The sequence below is a fragment of the Opisthocomus hoazin genome, chromosome Z (genome assembly GCF_030867145.1).
Source record: "Opisthocomus hoazin isolate bOpiHoa1 chromosome Z, bOpiHoa1.hap1, whole genome shotgun sequence".
Classification (NCBI taxonomy): Eukaryota; Metazoa; Chordata; class Aves; order Opisthocomiformes; family Opisthocomidae; genus Opisthocomus; species Opisthocomus hoazin.
The window spans coordinates 78,669,747-78,691,137 of NC_134454.1; the positions used below are offsets into that span (position 1 = coordinate 78,669,747).

Consider the following 21,391-nt stretch of genomic DNA (forward strand, 5'->3'; position numbering starts at 1 on the left):
GTGCATCCCAAGGAAGCAGCAGAGATGAGGGAACGCAGCGCAAACCGTGTGTGTTACTGTTCCTAGCCTCCATGGCTGCAGAGGACATCCTTACGCCGGTCACACCCACCCTGGACCCAAGCTCCTGCGAGCCTCCTTGCGCGAACTGAGCAGGGAGACCCCCACCACATCTCCCAGAGGCTGCATCCACCCACAAAGGACCAAGCTCGGCCATCCATCTTGTCAAACTGCTTTAATATTTGGACATGAAGACAGGACAGAGCCGGTCAGGCTGTGCACAGACAAGACGCCCCCGAGCCACGGTGTCAGGCTGCAGGGCTTCCCTTCTCAATGGATGTGTGGATTTGGCCAAGACGCAGTTCAGCTGATGACGTCCCGAGCGTGCCAGTGGGGTGCACGTGTGGGGTAGGGAAGAGGGACGGGGGCTCCCCGGGGCAGCTCAGAGGTTGTTCAGCTCCAACAAGGTCTGGTCCAGGACCTGGTGGATGCCCACGTTCTCCTCTTTGGCACTGGCCAGACTCTCTGCGGATACAAGGGACACCCAGCCACGCACGCAGACACAGCCCAAGCGTACCCAGGCGCAGCCGGACCCACGCACACCACACCGAGCACAGACACACGCACACAGATGGACGTTTCAGTACAGCACCAGCCTCCAGCCGAGCAGGGCGTCCCCGCGGAGCACAGCCCACGCAAGCAGCCCCACTGCCGGCAGGGACAAGCCCAGCTGCTCCGGGACCTGCCGGGGCGGCCAGGCCAGCCGGGCCGGTCACTGGTGACAGGCAATCCCCGCTCTTCAGCATTTCCATCCTGCTCTGGTGCCCCGTTGCCCGCAGCCAGGCCCTCCGCAGCACAGGTGCTGCTGGTGGGTGCCGCTCCCTGGCCAGCCACCAGCATGTCCTGCCCCGGGCCATCACCACCGGCTGGCTGTGGGCACGTCCATATACCCTTGGCCAGCGAAAGAGGAGAGGCAGTGCCTGCTTCGTGACACAGTGGTGCTCCGTGAAGAAAAGGAGTGAGACAGCAGTCCAGGAGGGTGGGAAGAGAGGACAGCAGAGAGAGAAGGAGCAGAGCTATCAGGGCTGCAGGGATAAGCTCTGCCAGGCAGCCCAGTGCCAAGGCAGCTTCCTCCGGTGTTCGCTTCCAAATGGCATCCTCATTCCCTCTAGAGACGGGGATGGGACAAGAGCTCTGCCCAGCCAGCCGCATCTCCCACCGCTCCCTGCTAGGCTCTTCCCTGTCCCCTGCCCCAACTTTGGGGCAGCAGGTGCTGCCAGGTCCCCAGCTCCTATCCCAGCCCTCCCAGTACCCTGCAGGGACCCCGTTCCAAGGGGATCCTCCCTGCAGTTTGGGGTGACCAGAGCGAGCAGGAAGAGGCTGGCCGCTGATTCCTGGGATAAGGAGAGGAAGGCAGCGATCCAAACGACCGCATCCCTCCCCGGCAGGGCCAGGCCGATGCCGGGGGACAGCCATTACTGTGTGAGCATCCTGGGACATCACAAAAACCCTCATTCCTCCCCCAGGAAAAACCGACCAGCTCCAGACGGCTCCCTGTCCCCCCCCAAGCAGGTGGTTACCCCCGGGGGAAAAGCCAAGGCTCCACACCCCGCCTAGCCCCAGCGGGGAGCGGGTAGGGGCTCCCAGCCCCCAGCCAGCCTGGCCAAAATGGGGCAGGGAGGCTGGGCTGGGGCCGGGAGCTCTCGGCAGCTCAGTTGTTGAGTTCGTTAAGGATGACCCGCAGCTCGTTAGTGAGAACACGGTTTCTCTCGGCCTCCTGCCGGGAGCGCTCTAGAGACAATGGAGATGTCCATGCAGCAGAGGGAAAAGAGAGAGAGAAAGGCGAGTTAGCGAAAAGAGACAGCGTTCCCCAAAGCCCTCGCTGGAAATCCCGCAGCCACCCAGCCAGCAGCGGGGACGAGCTGGATGGGCAGGAGGAGGCAGCCGGTCCCAGGGCAGGGACTGGGTTGTGGGTCCATCAATTTGGGAACTGGGTTCTGGGGCAGGTGCTGAGGAAGGAGGAGGAGGAGGATGATCAGGAACCCATTTAGGGATCGCTGCTGAAGGGTAGGGTTAGCCCCTTTGTCCGGGGAGGGCGATGCAGGAGAGATGCCAGGGCCGAGACCACTGCTTGCAGGCAGTGTCTGGCAGTGGGGATGGGGAATGGACAGGACCAGGTCTAACCCTGCTGTTTCAGGCCAAAAGAGTCATGGAGAAGATGGCACGAGATGAGGAAAGCTGTGCATGAGAGCCAGGGGGGTGGCAGGGGTCGTTCCTGGGGTCGAGGCACAAAGGGCCCCGTCCTGCTCAGCCTGGCAGCGCAGGAGCTGCTTGGGGCTCAGCCGAGGGTCCCGAGAGTCCTGCAGCCACCTCCTACCACCCCACTGCTGGCACCCGCGTGAGACAGGCAGGAGGTGAGGGACAGAGCGGCATGAAGAAAATAAAGGAGAAACCAAGGAAAGAAAACGCTTTATTGAGACCAACTCAGTAACCCAGAGGGACAGAACATAAAAGAAAAGTCATGAAATGCAAACTGAAGAGCGATGTGCAACGGACAGAAGGGAAGCAGGGGTGAGGAAGGAGCCGGGGGTCTGGGGGCTGCCTGCCTGCTTCCCCCTCCATCCCCCGGGCCCGAGCTTTGGCGGTGGAGGTGCTGCTTCCCCCGTGAGGGTCCTCCCAACCCTGGGCCCAGCAAACAGCACCAGGGTCTTTGCTGGGGGGTATATGGGGGGCAGGTGGTCGCCCCCAGCGCCGGAGCTGCGGGGCTGCCGGTGCTTGTGCTGCTGGGGAGCCGAGGAGGGAGCTGGTGGAGCGAAGGGCTCCCGGGCACAGCCCTGTTCCCCACCGGGTGATGCTGGGGCACGGACCTGCAGCCACACAGCCACTGCCCAGGGCGCAGGGGTCCCAGGGGCCGCTCCCCTGCCCTGCCAAACACCCCTAAGCATCTACACCTCGTCTACCCCCAAAGAGGGGTACTGGGGAAACGCCCCAGGCCAGCTCCCATCCCAAAGGAGCGGGCAGACGGGCATGGGCGAGGAAGGACAGAGGAGGACAGAGCGGGCAGGGAGAGCGGTGGGACGGCCGGGCAGGCAAGTGGCCGAGCTGGGGAGGGGAGAGGCAGGCGGGGGGTGCAGCGCTGGTGCCCGGCGGGGGGGCTCAGAGGGAGGTGATGTCGTTAAGTGCATTGTCCAGCTCCTCGCTGATGGCTTTGTACTTCATCTTCTGCGCATACACTTCATCTGCAGGTGGGGGGGCGGGCAGGGGGCAGGCGGTGGAGCAGGACAGGGGGTGGGCAGCAGAGAGAGAGAGAGTGGCTGTGAGCGGGGGAGCCAAGGGCAGCAGGAGCGTGTGGGCACAGGCGGCGTGGATACGACCCTATTCCCCACCCGAGGGCAAAGCCCAGACCCTGGCAGCATCCAGCCTCCCCCCTCCTGGGACCACTGCCCACCCCTCCCTCACCCTGGCCAAGCCCTGTCCGGCCCTGCCGGGGTCACGTCCCAGTAAGCGCTCCCGTGGGGAGAGGGACATGGGGCCGGCAGGGACATTTTACCTTCTAGATCATCGATGGTTTTCTCCAGCTTCGCCACGGACCTCTCTGCAAACTCTGCCCGGGTCTCAGCCTGCGGGAGGACAGCGCGGGGAGGGTGAGCTGCAGGGCATGACAGGGGCGGTGCAGGCTGCACCACACCCCAAATCTGCCCCATCTGCATCCCTGGTACCCTTCTCCATGAGCACTCCCCTGGGAAAGGCAACGGACAAGGGCCCCACGGACCCCCACACCCTAAACCAGGGCAGGCTGATCAGGGGGCATCCCAGACCCAGGCATCTGCCATGCTGCGGGGCTGCAATTTGGGGAAGGGTGAGAGGACGCGGGCATAACGAGGTCAAATCCCACAGGGGATGGCAAACTTTGACCTGCACCGATGCAGTGCCGGCCCTGCACCCCTTACCTCCTTCAGTTTTTCCCCTAGAAGCTTGATTTCCTCCTCGTACTTGTCCTCCTTGGTGGAATACTGCAGAGACAGAGACAGGCACCCGTGAGCCCCATGGGACACCTCCGGCCGTCCTTCACCCCAGCAGGAGACCCCAGCACCCCCAAACCCCACACACTCTGCCCAGCCCCAGCACCTCTGCCAGGTCCTACCTTGTCAGCCTGGGCCTCCAGGGACTTCAAGTTGTTGGTGACAATTTTCAGCTCCTCCTCTAGGTCACCACATTTACTACATCCCAAGCAGGGGCCGCCAGGAGGGGGAACGGGGCCAGGGGGGCAGGAGAGGGTTGGGGGGAGCAGAAAGAGCAGGTGTGGGGAAGGAGGGAACAAAGAGAAAGAACAAGTTGAGAGAGGAGAAAACTCAGCGCAGGTGGAGAAGGAGCAGAGCCGCTGCGAGCGGGAGCTGCCGGGACGCATCCGTTCATCCGTTCCTCGTGCCTCCTCGCACGGACGCCCCGTGCATCACTGTCGGCCGGGCTCCTGCTGGCCCCACCGAGCAGGAGAGCAGGCACGGAGGGACGGAGGAGCGTGCCCAGCCTGCGCCCGCCGGAGCGGGAGGCGAGGGGAGGTCGGTGGTGGAGGCAGCGGTGCGGAGAGGAGAGAGGTGGCTGGAACGGTTCAAGAGACAGCGACAGAGAAAGGGGGGCTGCTGCACATCGCCCCACGCCCCTGAGCCAGTACCTCTTCCTCTGAGGCAATGAGGGATTTGAGAGTCTGGTCCATGGTCCGCAGCTCTTCTTCCAACTGTCTCACTCGGCTGGGGTGGCGGGAGGGCACCCCGGGGGGGGACAGCAGAGAACAGGGTCAAGGATGTGCTGCTGGCATCCCCCGGCCCCCAGCCTGCGAGCCCAGGGACCACCCCCACGGCAGACCCTGCCGCTCCCACGGAGGGACATCCCCGTCCCCACGGCTGCCAGAGATTTGGGGCAAGAGCTGCGTGGGACCCCCGCGCGCTGCCCGCCAGGAGCCCCGCTCACCTCTCCGCCACCTCTGCCCTCTCCTCTGAGCGCTCCAGCTCTCCCTCAAGGACGACCAGCTTGCGGGCAACCTGTCGATGGCAGCGAGAGGCACGTGTTGGCCCCACGCCTGCCCTGGCTAGGGGCACAGGGCTGCGAGGAGGCGGCCCCGGGTGCTGCCGGGGGTTCGGGACTGGGGGAAGGGGGCATGAGGGTGTGGGCACGCACCTCCTCGTATTTGCGGTCAGCCTCCTCCGCTATGTGCTTCGCCTCCTTCAGCTGCATTTCCTGGAGTTCCATCTTCTCCTCATCCTTCATGGCCCTGTTTTCGATGACCTTCATGCCTCTGAGGAGAGCCCAAGCCAGAAGGTGTTACTGCCGTGGGTTGAGGTGGCACCTGCACCTCCTGCCTACCCACTGTACCCATCCACCAGCTCCAGAGATGTGGGACATCACCCAGGGATTCTGCCACTCACTGGCCACCCCACGCAGTAGGGTCACACCAGTGGTACCCCAAGGATGCTCCTGCGCATAACTGAAACAGTGGAGCTGGCCCCAGGACCATGTTCCAGAGCGAGAAGTTGTGGCTATGGTGCCTCTCAACCAGGCAGGTCCTGAACCCATCACCTGGTGGGGGGGAATGTGTGCAGGCCAGGATGATACAGCTGCAACCTTCACAAAAGCAGCTCTGAGCAACCAGAGCTCAGCCCGTGCAGCAACCTTTACAAAATGCTAGAAAACAATGCACGGTGAAGTCCTTTCCCACCCAGGGATGACGCTCACAAGCACGGGGTCACTGAACATCAGCGGCAGGGACTCCTGGAGACTCTTCTCCTCTCGTTCAGATGCTATTGCTCAAACTGGTCTTTGCCAATGGGAGGAAGAGCTCACAGGCCAGGAACGCCGTGACATGTCTGGGCATTCCCGTACAACCTGAGTGCCCTCACCTGCATGGCTCCTGCCGGGGAAACCTGCTTGCTGCAAGGATGGGGCAACACATTTCGCACGGTCGTGGTTTTGAATGGGGCTGGTTCGTTCTCAAAATCTGACCTTGTTTCCCAGGCACAGATGCCCCCTCCCGGTCTGTTGTTCAGCCCTTGAGCGTAGAAGGCTCTGGGGCAGAAAACAGGCTCCAAGCACTCTCTAGATTTGGTTACAGCCTGATATTGGTGTGAACACTAGAGAAAATTTTTCAGGATTTCATGGGTGCCCTGGAAATTTCAAAACCTTTTTAAGAATGCCTGTATCTGGGGAACTTCTCAGCATTGTGACTTTGCTCTCTCCCTTCAGAATCGGCAGGAAAACCAACACAAACCCCATAAGGTCACTTCAGAGGCACCCCACTGTGAAACCAAGGGGGCTGCCTCCAATCCATGGTGACCCGATGCCACCCACGCTGTCCCTTCCCATCACACCTCTCGCTCTCATCAGCCGCCTTCTCAGCCTCCTCCAGCTTCTGCAGGGCGGTGGCCAGGCGCTCCTGGGCTCGGTCCAACTCTTCCTCCACCAGCTGGATACGGCGGTTCAGGGAAGCCACTTCAGCCTCAGCCTGGGGGAGCAGAAACCCCTTGGTCACCCCATGTCTCATATATATATATACACACATATATAAAAATATAAATGTGTATATATGTGTATAATATATATTAAAATAATATATTATTTTTATATATAAATATATTATTTATAATATTTATATATATTTTATATTTATATTTATGTATTTTATATATATAAAAATATATAATTTTCAGCGGTTCCTCCTGCATTCGTTATCCAGAACACCCCTTGGCACTGTGCAACAAGGCAGTGCTCGCTGGAATGGGATGCCTGACCACGCATCCCCTTGCCTTTCTACAGGGACAACGGAGTTTTCTCCACTCCGAGCGCCCTGTTTGATGCTGACTCCTCCCGGCCACGCAACCAGAGCTCGGCCCGTGCAGCCCCTCCACTGCATCCTCACACCTCCAGCTCCAGCCCCGGAGAGGAACGCGGTGCGTTCGCCAGGGCAGGGTGGCCGGAGCAGCCATGCCGTCACGGGGATGGTATTTGGGGTTTGCAGAGCAGTGAGTAAAGGGGGAGGAATGCCCTGTGGGTCTTCGCTCCCAAAAAGGAGATCGGAGCCGCTTGTGGATTTCCTGTTTACGGAGGCGGCGGAGCGAGCCGGGAGCCTCTCCTGAGGGAACCCCCTGGCCCTGTGCGACGGGGCAGCCCGAAGCTGAGCGTGGTCCCCTCGGATGATGCACAGCGCCGTGCCGGGGGCAATGGAGCCAGTCGCCCTCAGTGGCATGGCGGCCGCAGCCTGCGGGACCAGGGCCCCCAGCTTTCCCAGGCTCCCCACGGGCGAGGACGGGAGCTGGGGCCGGCCGGGAGCAGTGGCCCTGGCCCCCTGCCAGCCCCTCGACGCCTGCCCTCGCACTCTTTCCATTTGGTAAAGGCCTCCTGGTCCATCGCCACCGGTGGGAAACGCTGCCTCAGCAGCTCCCGGCCCCGCTCCCACCCGGGCAGCTGCGGGCAACGCCAACCCCGGGTGCAGAGCGACGGGTGGCGATGAGACCTCACCGCTGGTAAGTGGCCCTGTGCACCAAGACGCAGGCAGGCGTGCACCAACCGGGGGGACAACGTCTCCTGCTTATTCACTGGCCAGCTGCAGTGCCTGGCACTGGGAATGCCCTGAGGGACACTGGCCAAGCAGGGGGACCGTGCGTGCCCCGTGAGCACCCGCAGTCCCCCGTGGCAAGCTGGCAGGGTGGGGACAGGCGCAGCCAGCACCTCTCCGAGCGGGGCGGCCATCCCCACAGCTGGCACAACAGCCACCTCCGCCCTGTGAACACCCTTTTTACAGGATCACGGAGAGCTCGTCCCCAGCCAGACCACCCAACGGGGGGCCGGGGCTTGCCCCCACGGGGCGATGCTCGGCAGCATCCGCCTCACCTCGTTGGGAGCTTTCCTCCCGGGGAATCACCCCCGAAGCGGGTCAGAGCTGCCCGGATGGACGCTTGGGAACATGAGCTCTCTGGCAGCTCCCGGTGACCGGGGAACCCGATCTGCGGCTGCAGGAAGGGGCCATTTCCTCCGCACGCAGCCGAGTGACAACGGCCCGGGTACCGCGCCCAGCTCTGCCGCTCCCGATATGGCGAGGATGTCGAAGCGGTGGGCACAGGAAAAAAGAAAGAAAAAAAACCCCAGGCCCCGATAACAATAAAAAAGCCGAACGAGGAACAAGGTGCAGCTTGAAGACGCTGTCCCGCTGCCAGGGTGGAAACGCCGGCCTGTGGCAGCGCGAAGGGACGCCTTGTCCCCGCGAAGGGACGCGCCGGAGAGCCGAGGGCTCTGTGACCGCTGCGGCCCGGACCGCAGAGCCCGCAGGGAGCCAGACCAGAGCCCGGGCGTGGGGTTTTCGGTCGAGGGAGGGGATCCTTTCCCAGGATCTGTCCGACCCCAAGCAGAGCCACGGCGGAATCACAGACCCACCGAATGCTCGGGGTTGGAAGGGACCTCCTCGGAGCCCCGCCGCACCGAGCATCCCTCGGAGGAGGAGGCAGCAGGAGGCAGCCCGAAGCCCCCCGCCCCGGGGGCTCTGCCCAGCAGCCGAGCTCCCCCCGGGGAGGAAGGGGGGGGGGGCAGCCAGCGCGGCTACCGGCTCCGTCCTGCGGGGAATGATGCCGGCAGACCCGGTGGGGCATCCCCGGCGGGGTGGGGGTGGGGGGGCTGCCGGCCCCGCCGCTCGCTGCTCCCCCACTCCCCCCCCCGGCCCCTTACCCGCTCCCGGGCCTGGCGCTCGGCATCGGCCTCCCGCTGCAGGTGCTCGGCGCGCTCCTCCGCCTCGTCGGCCACCTGCTGAAGGCTCTGGATCTTCTTCTTGACGGCGTCGATGGAGCTGGTGCCGGCCATGGCGGGGAGGGGGGGTGGTGGTCGGGGCTGGGGAGGGGGGGAGGCCGCGGCGCCGAGCCCTTTGTGGGATCCGCCCGGCTCGGGCAGGAAGCGCTCAGGCAGCGGCCGCTCCCGCCGCCCGCCCTGCCTCCATCCCTTCCTGCTCCTCCTCCTCCTCCTCCTCCTCCTCCTCCTGCTGCTGCCGCCGCCGCCGCCCGACGCGGGCCGCCGGCTGCCCCCGGGCGGGGATGCACCCAAAAGCGTTGGGGAGGAGCGCAGGGAGTCCGCTTCCCCCGGGAAAAAGGGTCCCGGGGGGTCTGGGGGGCCGGAGCCCGGCCCCTGCACGCCCGCAGAGGCACAGGAGCGGTGTACGCATGGGTGCTCCCCAAACTCTGCCCCCCCCGCCGCCTGCTGCAGAGCTGAGGGGGGGTCGTGGGCTTTTTCCCATGGCGTGGGGCAGACGGGTCAGAGCCCACTCCTGGGCAGCCTCCCGGGGCTGGAGCCCCCGGGCACAGCCATGTCCCCGGCAGCCCCTCAGCATCTGCTCCGCCAAGCAAGGGCCTGGCCCCTGACCCGAGGGGCCCACGGAGCCCCCTGCACCCCCCAGCTGCCCCCGGGGCTCTGCCTGGTGGGTCACAGAATCACAGAATCACAGAATGTTCAGGGTTGGAAGGGACCTCTGTGGGTCATCTAGTCCAACCCCCGTGCCGAAGCAGTCACCTACACCAGGCTGCACAGGACCTTGTCCAGGCGGGTCTTGAATATCTCCAGAGAAGGAGACTCCACAACCTCCCTGGGCAGCCTGTGCCAGGGCTCCGTCACCCTCAGAGGGAAGAAGTTCTTCCTCATGTTCAGACGGAACTTCCTCTGCTTCAATTTGTGCCCATTGCCCCTTGTCCTGTCGCTGGGCACCACTGGAAAGAGTCTGGCCCCATCCTCCTGACACCCACCCTTCAGATATTTATAAGCATTTCTAAGGTCCCCTCTCAGCCTTCTCTTCTTCAGGCTGAACAAGCCCAGCTCCCTCAGCCTTTCCTCGTAGGACAGATGCTCCAGTCCCCTCATCATCCTTGTAGCCCTCCGCTGGACCCCAATGGCTGCCCTCAGCTCTGGGGCCAGGGGTCCTGGGGGGCACCCAGCCACCCCGCCGGCAGAGCCCGGCAGCCCCACGTCCCCCTGCCAAGCGCTGGCGGAAGAGGCGGCGCCGCGGGTCCCCTGGGAGCACATGGCCTTGGGCTTGGCTTCGGTCCCGGACGATCCTGCCCCGCTCCCAGCCCCGATGCCTGGGTGCTGGGAGCGCTCCAGTCCCGCGCACGGGGCCGGGTGCAAGAATGGGGGTCCCCGGCAGCCATGGGGCGGGGGTGAGCTGGCTGCAGGCAGGTGGGGGGCTGGCTGGGGGTCAGTTTTGGGGGATATTCACCCCACTCCTGTGGTGGCCAGGATGGGTGCCTCCTGCTCTGGCCCCACCCAGGGATGCAGTCACTTCCCAGCAGAACCCCGTTCCCTCCCACCGGCTCTGGGAATCGCCAAATAAGAGCAAAGTCTCGGCCGGGGAGAGCAACCGGGGCGGGAACTCAGGGCGAAGCTTTTGGGATCAAGGCCTGGGAACAGCAGAGTTTGCCCGGGTCCCACTGGGGTGGCTGGGGACAGGGCCACCAACCGGGGACACGGGGGGCTGGAGGGGGCTGCTCTGGCTAAACCTGCTGGCCCGGCTGCGCTGTGCCCAGCAGACCCTGCCCGCATCCCACCCAGAGCACCGTGGGCTGTCCCTCCGGGGGACAAGAGATGGTGGGGCCACGGTGGCCTCACAGAGCTGCTCGGAAAGGGCTGCTGATCAGGGGTCGAGGGGTCTTTGGTCCATGCCGCCGTCGGACCCCCCTCCAAGTGCCCAAGGGGTCGCATTTGCACCCCTTCGTGCAGTCCCACGGGCTTTGTGCGCTGCTGTCCAGTGGCGGAGGCAGGGCAGCGCCGGAGCAGGGGGACACGTCTTCTTTTAAGGCATTTGTTCACATTTTTGCAGAGAGCAGGAGCCTGCCTGGCTCGCTGTGATGGGCCCTGGGCTGGCAGAGGGATGGTCCATACTCACAGGCACTTGCTGTCCTGGCAGCCAAGGGGGATATGGGGGTCCCCGGGGAGGCAGGCAGGTGGGCTGCGGGGGTCTACCCTGTGCCTCCTCCGCTGGAAATGGGAGCCACGCTGCGCTTTGCCCCAGGGAGGAGGTGACACCAGCCCCGGCACTTAGTGCTGTCAGCACATTCGGGTCCCTGGCGCGGGGACCCGGTGACTCCCAGAGCCCTGCACACGCAGCAGCCTGTCCAGGTTTCGGCATGGACCCGGGCCGTCTGCGCTGGTGATGGTCTCCCAGACCTGCCTGTGGCACCCGCCTCAGCCAGCCTACCCTCCCGGACGCCGCTCCTTCATCACACTTCCCTCTCTACCCCTTCCCTGGATGGTTTGGTGGCTCCTGTCCCCAACATCTGCTGGCTTGGGACTCTCTGTGCCGAAGCCCGCAGACTGGCCGAGCTGCTGTGGCCGAGAGCAGGGACGCACGCCCTCCCTGCCCAGGACGGCACTGCACAGCCCGCTGCCGGCAGCAAACCCCTCCGCACCCCACGGCCGGCCTCTGCCCAGTGCCACCGTTTGCCCCTTCCTCTGAGACCCCCACTGGGGATGCCCCACGTGCGCTCAGGCAGACCCCACACCGAGTTTGCCCTGTCCTGCACCAGCATGGATGCAGTCAGACCAGTACGGACCCCGCTACGCGCAGCAGCCGCCCCGCCCAGCTCTAAGCGCCTGCCCCACGCCGGGGTAAATGTGCTCTTCCAGAGGACTTTCAATGGTTTAACTACTTGGTTTAGTATCTAACCAAACTGGGGCAGGTCCATAGGGTCAGCAAACAAGGCTGGGGAGCCCCTCAGCTGCTCCCAGAGGGTTCCGGGACGCCGAGGGGACTTGTGCTGCCGCTGCTCGTCCTTGTCTGCTCACCCCTGTCCTTGGCGGCCACCTCGGAGATTTGACGCATCTCCCCCATTTAGCTCCATAAACCAGCTGGGATTGAATTTTTTGTCCTCAATCCTTAAAAGCCTGGCCGTACCCTGCTGGCCATGCTCCAGCCGGCTCCCCTTTAGCTTCTCCTCCAGTTTCCAGGGTTGGTTTTCATCAAAGAAGGACTGGCTATCAAAAGGAGAATTTATTTATAGGGTGTCAAATACCCTGTGTGGCACTGCAGGTCGTTATAACCCGTTCCCGAGCGGCTCTGTGGCCGCACACAGCTGTTGCACCCTTCATCCTGGCCAGGCACAAGCCAATTTCAACACCTTCCTAACATCTCCCTGGTGGGATCCATTTCCCAGGAGAAACATCAGTCACAGCAATAAATAAAACTTTCTGGCCTTGCCCTTCCTAGGGTACAGGGTGGGCCCCAAAACGATCACACTGGGCCCCAAAACGATCAAGCTCCCCCTCACACACCCCAAGCATCCTTCCTTGCGCCCCGCACTCTGCAGCTGGCCACGGGAAAGAGCTTTTTTCATTTCTCTACTCTTTTGCTTTCCTAGCAAGCGCCGCGGAGTTTTTGCTACAAGCACTGGAGAGGCACGTGCCTGGGGACTGGCAACACGGCTCGGGACACTCGTCCCCGTTCGCTTTGGGTAGCCAGGCAGGCGGCTGCCCACGAAGCTCCAGGCAGGACTGGAGCTGGCCTGGTCCCTGCACCCGGAGCAGGATCTGTCCGGTCCCTGCCCTGCACCTCAGCCCGGTTCAGTGTCAATGTCGCAGGAATGGGATCCTGACAGTCTTCCCCACGGACACTTTCCATATAAGGCCCCCCTCTTCCTTCACCCCCCCGAGGTCCGGCGCCCGCGCAGGGGAGGAGGTGCTGGCATGCCTACGTACGTCTGTAGCTTTCTTCTCCGCCTGCTCCAGCTTCTCCTGGGCCTCCTTGACGGACTCGGAGTACTTCTCCACCTCATCCTCTGTGCCCTTCAGCTTCTTCTGCAGGCCCTGCTGTTCCTCCTCCAGCTGGGGAAGGGATGGAGGACGGGGGTCAGGGGGGATGGCAGTGCCCACAAGAGTCGGGGGGGATGGCCATCCTCCTCCCGGGGACACCCAGGCTGGGGGACAGCAGGAGCTCACAGATACGCTCCCTCTGTCAACTTTGGGGCCACATGTCCTCAGGGAGCCCTGGGTCCCCAGGGCTGGAACAGCCTCCAGCATCCCGTAGCCTGGTGGGGGTAAGAGGGTGGTGGGCTCTCACCCTGTGTAGGGGACTGGAGAGGTCCCAACTTGAGGACACAGCTCTGGGGCGCACTGAGAAGGTCCCCATCTCCGGGTGGCTGGGGTGGAAGTAGGCTGTCCCAAGGGTCTCCCCAGCAGAGGGACAGTGAGGTGGCACTGGGGTGTCCCACCGAGATGATGCATGTTTGGGGTTACTAATGAGAGTGGTCAGTGGCAACAGGCTGGAGCGCTGGTCCCTGGGGACAGGCACTGAGCAGGGAGAGGTCCCCAGGGATGGGCACCCAGCAGGCGGAGGTCCCCAGGTACAGGCACCCAGCAGGGTGAGGTCCATGAGGATGGGGACCCAGTGGGGTGACATCTCAAGGGCTGGGTGCCCCTAGAACTAGGATCCGCAAGCCAGACACCCAGTGGGACAAGGCCCCCAGGGCAGGACATCCCTAGGACCAGGGTCTACAGGCTGGACACCCAGCATGGAGAGGTCCCCAGGGCTCAGCACCCCTAGGGCAGAGGGTCCCCAGGCTGGACACCCAGCCGAACAGGGTCCCCAGGGCTGGACACACCTAGTGCAGAGGGTCCCCAGACTGGACACCCAGCATGGAGAGGTCCCCAGGGCTCAGCATCCCTAGGGCGGAGGGTCCCCAGGCTGGACACCCAGCCAGACATGGTCCCTGGGGCTGGACACACCTAGAGTGGAGGGTTCCCAGGCTGGACACCCAGTGGGACGGGGTGCCCGGGGCTGGACAACCCTAGAGCGGAGGGTCCCCAGGGCTGGACACCCCTAAAGCGGAGGGTCCCCAGGCTGGACACCCAGCTGGACAGCGTCCCCAGGGCTGGACACCCCTAGAGCGGAGGGTCCCCAGGCTGGACACCCAGCCGGACAGCGTCCCCAGGGCTGGACACCCCTAGAGTGGAGGGTCCCCAGGCTGGACACCCAGGAGGATGGGGTCCCCGAGGCTCGAGACCCTTAAGGCGGGGATCCCCGGGCAATGCCGGGGGGGTCGGTGGGACACCCACCTGCTTGCAGCGGTCCTCCGCCTGCTTCTTGTCGGCCTCCGCCTGCTCGGCGCGGTCGATGGCGTTCTCCTTGTCCAGTTTCAGCATCTGCATCTTCTTCTTGATGGCTTCCATGGCGGCGGCGGTTCGCGGGGCGGCGGCGGGAGCGGCGGGGGCGGCGGGAGCACCGGGGGCGGCGGGAGCACCGGCACTGCGCCCCCCGCCCCGCCGCGACGCCTAAGAGCCGGGGAGGGGCCGCGACGGGACGGGCCGCCCCGGCACCTCCCCCGCCGCCCGCCAGCACCTTTTAGGGACAGGCTCGCCACCGGCCGCGGCACCGAGCGGGGCGGGGGGGCGAAGGGGGGTGGGCCGCGGCACCCCCGGTCCGGCACCGGGCGAGGGACACCCCGGGGCAGTGCTGTGGGGGTACCCCGGGGGCACCGGGCGAGAGACACCCTGGTGGCACAGGGTGAGGGACATCCCTGTGCGAGGGACACCCCGGGGCACCGCAGGAGGGGTACCCCGGTGGCACTGGGTGGGGGGACATCCTCGTGGCACCGGGTGAGGGACATCCCTGTGCGAGGGACACCTCCGGGCACTGCACTAGGAGCATCCCGGTGGCACTACACTAGGGACACACTGGTAGCACTGGGTGAGGGACATCGCTGTGCGAGGGATGCCCTGGGATGTTGCAGTAGGGGTAAACCGGTGGCACCGGGTGAGGGACATCCCTGTGTGAGGGACACCCCAGGGCACTGCACTAGGGATATCCCGGTGGCACTATGCTAGGGACACACTGGTGGCACTGGGTGAGGGACATCCCAGTGGCACTGTGCTAGGTGTACCCCGGCACGCTGGAACAGGGACATCCCGGTGGCACTGGGTGAGGGACACCCCAGGCCAATGAACTAGGGGTACCCCGGGTCACTGTGCTGTGGAGGCCCAAGGGCTCTGCACTAGGCATACTCTGGTGGCACTTGGTGAGGGACACCCCAGCGGCACTACTCTAGGGGTATGCTGGGGGCACTGGACTAGAGACAGCCCAGAGGCGCTGTGCTGGGGACACCCTGGAGGCTCTGTGTGAAGGACACCCCAGTGGCACCGTGCTAGGGACACCCCAGGGGTATTGCACTAGGGACACCCCAGTGCCCCTGCCGCAGTGCTCCAGTGGCACTAGTGCCCTAGCACAGGGGCACTTCTGGTGGCACTTCTCCAGCGGTGCTGGGGGGGAGGGGGACCCCTTGTGTCCCTCACTGCTGTGGGTAACACGCCGTGTCTGGCCCTGCGCTTGGGGAGCTCGTGGGCTGGCAGTGTGCTGTTGCTGTGCCCCAGAGACACCACCAGCCATCCACACCCAGGGCATGGGACCTGCCTCTGCCCTGGTCAGAACTGTCTGTCACTACTAGAGGGTCCGTGCTCACTGGCACTGGCCTGGGGGCACCTCGGGGCCTGGCACGGCACTTGGGGAGACCCATGGGCTGCCACTGAAGTCCTGGGGACACTCAGGCTGTGATTGCACTCAGGGATGCCCACGGGCTGTGACTGCAGCTGGAGACACCCATAAGCTGTGATTGTGATTGGGGACGTCACAGGCTGGCGCTGCACAGACACCCACAGGCTGTGATTGCGCTCAGGGACACCCACGGGCTGTGACTGCAGCTGAGAACACCCACGGGCTGTGATTGCTCTTGGGGACACCATGGGCTGGCACTGCCCACGTGAGGAAGATCCCCATGGAGAGAAGCAAGCCCAGCCCCTGACCTTCTCATCCAGCTCCTGCACCACAGCGGGGCAGGAGGGCCCCAGCTCTGTGCGGGCTCCCTGGCACCCACTTCCCTGCTGAATTGCACCCCAGTGCCATCCTCTCTGGCACCCACGGGGACCTCAAGCACGTGCACGGCACATAGGGTGGCATTTCAGGGTGGCATGGGGCGCACAGGCAGCCCGCCGCCCTCTCCATCTTTCTGCTCTAAATAAACTGTATTCCACAGGCAAAAAAATGTAAGCCCTTCAGATCCTGGCTCCTCCAAAAATAACCCGTGCTTTAATAACGCTCGTAAATGCTTCTGGCACATTCCCAGCTGCAGGGTGGGCTCTGGGCTGGGGGGGCTGGAAGGAGCCGGCAGTGCCGTGCGGCACGTGGGGAGGCTGGGATGGGACGGGGACAGGGGCAGTGTGCGGGGTCCCCCAGCCCGTTACCTTGGGGCCACATCCAGCTCTTGCCTGCCACAACTTTTTGGCAGTGGTGCTCCAAGCAGAGAGAAGCAAAAAGTTTTTGAGAGCTGGAGAAAGTGGCTTTCTAGGCGCCCTCTGCCCTGGGTTGTAGGAGGGACAGGAGCAGCCGAGAACCGAGGGGCTGCTGGCGCCATGGGGAAAGCAACAGAAGAGCCGCTGCGGGACTCTGGAGAGGAGCTATTAATACTGATGAATTAGGCACATATTTGGACAAGGAGAGTGAGTAACCGCCAGCACACGGCTTCCAAGGGGAGGGGGAAGATCCGTCTCCCATCATTCCCGGGCAAGGATGGATGGTTTTCCACGAGATGCTTCAGCCTGGAGCAACTTCATGGGCTCAGTGCTTGGAATAAAGACGATGACGTGCGCAGTGTGAGCGGCCAGGCAGGACAAGGCAGGGCCAGAGGAACTGTGGCCCTCAAATACTGCTCCGAAGGATAAGGTTCCCCCTCACTGCCTGCTCCCCTTTGCTCCAGGCACCATGGCCACGTCCAACTGGCACAGCTGGGGCTGTTCAGGTGCCCAGGCCCACGAGTCTGCCCTCGAATCTGTCCTCTAGGGTGACCGCTGGGACAAGGGGGTACAGAAAGGTGTGGGTGTACATTCCTCCCATTGCTGCCCCATGCCTGGCCTCACCCCAGGATAAGGTCTCCAAGGATGGTGACCCCCCTCTGTACCCTGCTCCAGGGTCTGACTGCTCCACTGGTAAAAAGCTTGTCCTGCCATCTAAAGTAGCTTCCTGGCTGCAATCCACGCTGCATTCTCTCCCCAGTCCCTGGGCTCCCTGAGAAGTCAGGCTGCAGCTTCGCTGCTCACCTCCAACCTGGCCAGATTCAGGTTCCTGCAGAGGTGCTGGCGCCTCACAGCTGTGTTGTCCCAGCTCCGAGCCCCTCTGTGTGCTCGCCCAAACCTGCCTGCCAGAATAACCCCTTGCTCCGGCGGGTGAGATTTAGGAGACTGGGGCGAATCGCACCCCATGTCCCTCCCCCGGTGTTAGTGCCACCACCCCTTGCCTGTACCCCAGCCCGGGGGCACAGCAGTGGGTGCGCTCGCAGCCCCGTGCCCGGGGTGCCGGAGAGCCCTCGGCCCTGGGATGCCGGGATGAGGCCGGGGCCGCTGCCACACCGTGCCTGCTCACTGCCCTTGCTGGCCGCTCAAGTTGGGGCCCCATGCCCGTCCGGTACCTGGGTGAGAGCCTGGTGCTGGGTCAGGCCAGCACAGAATGTCAGGGGACAGCTGGGAGGTCTGGGATGCCTGCGAGAGCCACAAATCCACCCTTGGAGCCCGGCCAGGGGCGAACGTCCCAGGGGCGACAGCCCCTCCGGACACCCAGGGCTGTGCCCGCAAGGGGTCAGGGGGTCTCCGGCCGGGATGCTGCGGGACGCTGCCCTCGCCACTCGCGACGCTCGCGGTGCCAGCGATGGGTCCCGAAGATGGGGGACGTGTGCCAGCGCGCCCGCGTCCCCGCTCACCCCGCAGCATCCCTCGGGCCCCCCGAACCCCCGCTGAGTGACGGGGTGGGAACAGGTGGGGACACGCTTGGGGCAGCTGCTGCCCGCACAGGTCGGACCCGGGGGGCTATTTCGGGGCGTGAGCTCAGCGTCGGCAGCCGGGAGGGCTCCGGCCGCATTCCCGGACCCACAGCACGCCAAGCGCTGCTGCTGACCCACCGGTGGGCCACCAGTGACCGGTGGGACCCCCACCTGCACCACTCTAGCACCCTATCCACGGATATTTTTGGCTGGATGCAGGAATGGGGCCAGGAGCCCAGCTGCCCCCCGCCGCTGAATCCCAAATCCCCCAGCAACAAAATCCCCAGGGCCCCCTCCCGCGGCGCTGGCCCCCCGGCAGCACCTGCGAGGGCCGGCACATGGCTGGCAGCGGGGGTCTGGCCTGCCGGGTGCCTGGGGCTGGACGTGCCTCAAATATTTTCCGTGCTGTATAAGCACCCGTGCTACGCTCCCCTCTGCCCCTGCCGCGAGGGCAGGCGGACACGGCCCCCCCGCCCCTCCCTTTCTCCTGGGGGGTCCCGTTGATACCCGGGCGGCAGGAAAGCAGGAAAACCAGATTTTATTGATGAACGCTTCTTTCCAAGGCGACATCAGCATCCCCCACCCCCCCTCGGAGCCTCGGGGGGAGCTGGTTTCCTTCAATGTTTAACATGGGATGGTTAAAGTATCAAAATAGTGAGAGAAGCCTCAGCGAGTGCAAAGGGGGAGGGATGGGGGTCCTGGAGCTGAGGAGGGGTGGGATGCTGGGCCACGGGACCCCAGCGAGAGCTGGGTGTTAGTAGGCAGGGCACGAGCTGGGGCAGGGAATAAATGAACTTCGAAAGCTGCAGGCTCAATACAAGAGAAATGGAAAAGTTACAAAAATACTGCGGATCTCGGAAAACGACGCAGGCACTTGGGAAGAAGGAGCAGGGCAGAGCTGGCTGGGGCCACAGGCGGGGGCAAGCCCCGCAGGAAGGCAAAGAGCAGCTCCAGGGGTGAACCCATCGCATCCCCCCCCATCCTGAGCAGAGGCACTGTGGATTCCAGCCCCGACGCTCCCCAGAGGGGCCCAGGCTGAAGAAAAGGCTCACAGCGAGGGGGGGGGGGGCTCAGTGCCTCCCAGGGAAGCTGCGGAGGAAGAGGAAGAGAAGGAGGAGGAAGACTCAGCCAGCGATAAGGCATTGGAGGTGAAAGGCAGCTTTGTGCAAGAGCTCAGCGAGGGCCCGTGCTTCTCCCTGCACTGCTTCGTACAGGAGAGGGCAAGCCACCCGTCTCTGCCCCTCCCGCGTGGAGGGGAGAGAAGGAGCATGAGTGGGAACAACGAAGGCACGCGGCAAAATCCCCTTTAGTGAAGAGCTCTCCAGCCCCGCACCCTGAGGCTGGTGGGTGAGCCCAGCGCCGGGTGCAGCCCCGGCTCCCACTCCAGCCGGGTCCCTCCGGGCGCTCTGGCCGTGCCCGGGGTGCGTGTGGGAAGGGGGGGCTGGGCAGCGAAGCGGAGCTGCTGGTGCGGCACCGGCTCGGAGCAGCAACTGGGTTAGTCCCGGCGCTCTGGGTGCGAGCAGAGCTCTGGTCTAGGCGGGTCATCTTAAATAGGAGCGGGCGGACGGGCAGCAGTCTGTGCGGTGAGCGGCGGGAGGGCGCGGGGCTCAGTTCTGCTCCTCGTCCCGCAGCTCCGAGGGCAGGAACTTGTACTGCTGCTGCCGGATCATGGCCAGCTTCTTCCGCGCCTCCTCCAGCTCCCGCTCCTTGCGCAGCATCTCCTCCTGGGCGGCGATGATCTGCCGGGAGAGAGCCCTGGGGTGACGGCTGCCTCTGCCGCAGCGATGCTCAGCCCAGAGCCGGGCTCCCCGGCTGCTGCTTCTCCCCCGTCACAGCCGCAGCCTCCCTGGGCTGGCACGGACCCGGGCGGTGGGACCACGGTCCTCCAGAAACAACGAGGAGCAGCACAGCTCCCGGGGCTCAGCCCCGCACGCCCTGTTCTCAGCTGCAAGCCTGTGGCCAGGAGGCAGCGCTGGGGCACCCCATAGGGAGCAGCTCTCATCCCTTACCAGATGCTCAGCCCTTCACACGTGTCACGGACACTGGGATGGTGCGGGCACCACCCCGAGGAGTTAACACTCCTGGGAGCGTGCACCATCACTGCCTGTGCCCACTGCTACGCGTGGCAGGACGAGAGTGAAGCCACAGTGCTCAACTGCACCCGCAGCAGCTTTGCGAGGCTCTCCAGAGACGTGCCCGGTGCTGGTGGGTGGTAGGACACGCTCCTCCGAGACAGGCACAGACAGGTTGTGGTGGCAGCCGGAGCCACCCCTGCCCCATCGCAGCGGCCCCGCTCCTCACCTGTGCAATTCCCCCGACCATCTTCTCCTTCACCACCACCGTTTCGTCGTGGTCCTGGAAAGCAGCTGCCTTCTGCGCCGCCTTCACCAGATTGTCCGACGCTCTCTTCACCGCGTTGCCGGCGGCCTGTGGTGGGGAAGCAGCGGAGCAGCAGCCTAAGTCCCAGCCCCAGGGCACGACGGCTGCCCGGGGGCTGTGAGAGAACCCCTGCCCCAGGACAGGCTGGCAGGCCGGAGAAGGCAGCCAGGCGCGCTGGGAGCTGCAGGCAGGGATTCCTTTACATGGCTCGCTGCCTTGCCACCCGCTCATGACCATTTCAGGCGCTGCTGCTCCCAGCCGGGCTCTGTCTCCTGTCAGATCCACGGGGCAGGGACTGGGGCGAAGCCTCGCTGACCCTCCCCAGCCCCTGGGCGATGGGACCCCGTGCTAACCCCCCAGCTCACGGGCATTAACCTCGTGTGTGCCACTGCCTCTGAGGATTCAGGGTGCTACACAACTCGCCCCCCAAGCATTAACCTCTTGAATGCCAGGGATGCAGTGCGCACATTTTGGGCATTCCCGTGCCAGTTCCTCATCCCTGAACGCCGCCAGGCTCAGCAGCCCAGCATCATCCACATGCCCAGCACGCAGTGAAGTCCAAGCGACCTGGAGCCCGCGCCCCGGTGAGGTCCCCAATGACGGCACGCAGGCAGGGACCGTGAGCCCTGGGGAGCCCCCACATGCCCTCACCCCACTCCCACCCACCCCTCGAGCAGCCGGGAAGAGGCAGCGGAGGCTGGCAGGGCAGCCTGGGACTCACCTGGAGACGCTTCATGGCCTCCGAGTCGTGGTCAGCCTTCACCTTGCAGGCCACCAGGAGCTGCGCCGTGGAGGCAGCCACCTGCTTGGCTGACGAGATGAGCTTCTCCTCGCTGGCGTGGCCCTGCACCGCTGCGTTGGCCGCTTCGCACAGGTTGTTGGTGGCAGCAGCCACCATGCGTGCCTGCGGCAAGAGAGGCTGTTGGGGGGGGGTACGGGAGCCCCAAGGACGTGGTGGAACATGGGATGGCAGCAACAGCTTCCATGCCATGTCTCAGGTGGTGGGAGGGGCAGCAAGAAGCATGGATGCTTCTTCCACCAAGAAGTGCAAGGGCGGAGCAATCCCACCATTGCAGCAGGAGCCAAGAGGAGGGTTCCCCCTGCCCCTTGAGCACGACCTTGGTACTCACGGCCGAAATGAGTCCCTGGGACCACTGTCCATCATCCACTGCGTTGGCGGGGATTGCGCCCACCTGCAA

At 64.4% G+C, this 21,391-nt stretch overlaps 2 protein-coding genes across 11 annotated transcripts in view; both read right to left on the reverse strand.

The window, feature by feature from the left end:
* Window positions 1–217: 217 nt before the first annotated feature.
* On the reverse strand, window positions 218–14,266 carry TPM2 (tropomyosin 2). 8 transcript variants are annotated; one of them, XM_075447162.1, is made up of 9 exons: window positions 14,068–14,266; window positions 12,712–12,837; window positions 6,360–6,493; window positions 5,173–5,290; window positions 4,966–5,036; window positions 4,670–4,745; window positions 3,948–4,010; window positions 3,548–3,617; window positions 218–522 (listed from the first exon to the last, which is right to left on the reverse strand). In XM_075447162.1, exons 1-9 carry the CDS (start codon window positions 14,179–14,181, stop codon window positions 440–442), a joined length of 855 nt encoding a protein of 284 aa, XP_075303277.1. In that variant the 5' UTR covers window positions 14,182–14,266; the 3' UTR covers window positions 218–439. The 8 variants fall into 8 exon arrangements, with proteins under 8 accessions (XP_075303277.1, XP_075303275.1, XP_075303281.1 ...); XM_075447160.1 differs by lacking the exon at window positions 4,670–4,745 and adding an exon at window positions 4,142–4,217 and having other exon boundaries at window positions 14,068–14,263; XM_075447161.1 differs by lacking the exon at window positions 218–522 and adding an exon at window positions 2,455–3,236 and having other exon boundaries at window positions 14,068–14,263.
* Window positions 14,267–18,333: 4,067 nt separating this feature from the next.
* The window catches only part of TLN1 (talin 1), a 34,437-nt gene continuing 31,379 nt past the window's right edge, over window positions 18,334–21,391 (reverse strand). For all 3 annotated transcript variants that reach the window (XM_075446978.1, XM_075446979.1, XM_075446977.1), the window contains 4 exons: window positions 21,323–21,385; window positions 20,914–21,096; window positions 20,115–20,240; window positions 18,334–19,552 (listed from right to left, as the gene is read on the reverse strand). In XM_075446978.1, coding sequence (XP_075303093.1) covers window positions 19,421–19,552; window positions 20,115–20,240; window positions 20,914–21,096; window positions 21,323–21,385 — 504 coding nt within the window. In that variant the 3' untranslated portion in view covers window positions 18,334–19,420. The remainder of the gene's footprint in view (window positions 19,553–20,114; window positions 20,241–20,913; window positions 21,097–21,322; window positions 21,386–21,391) is intronic.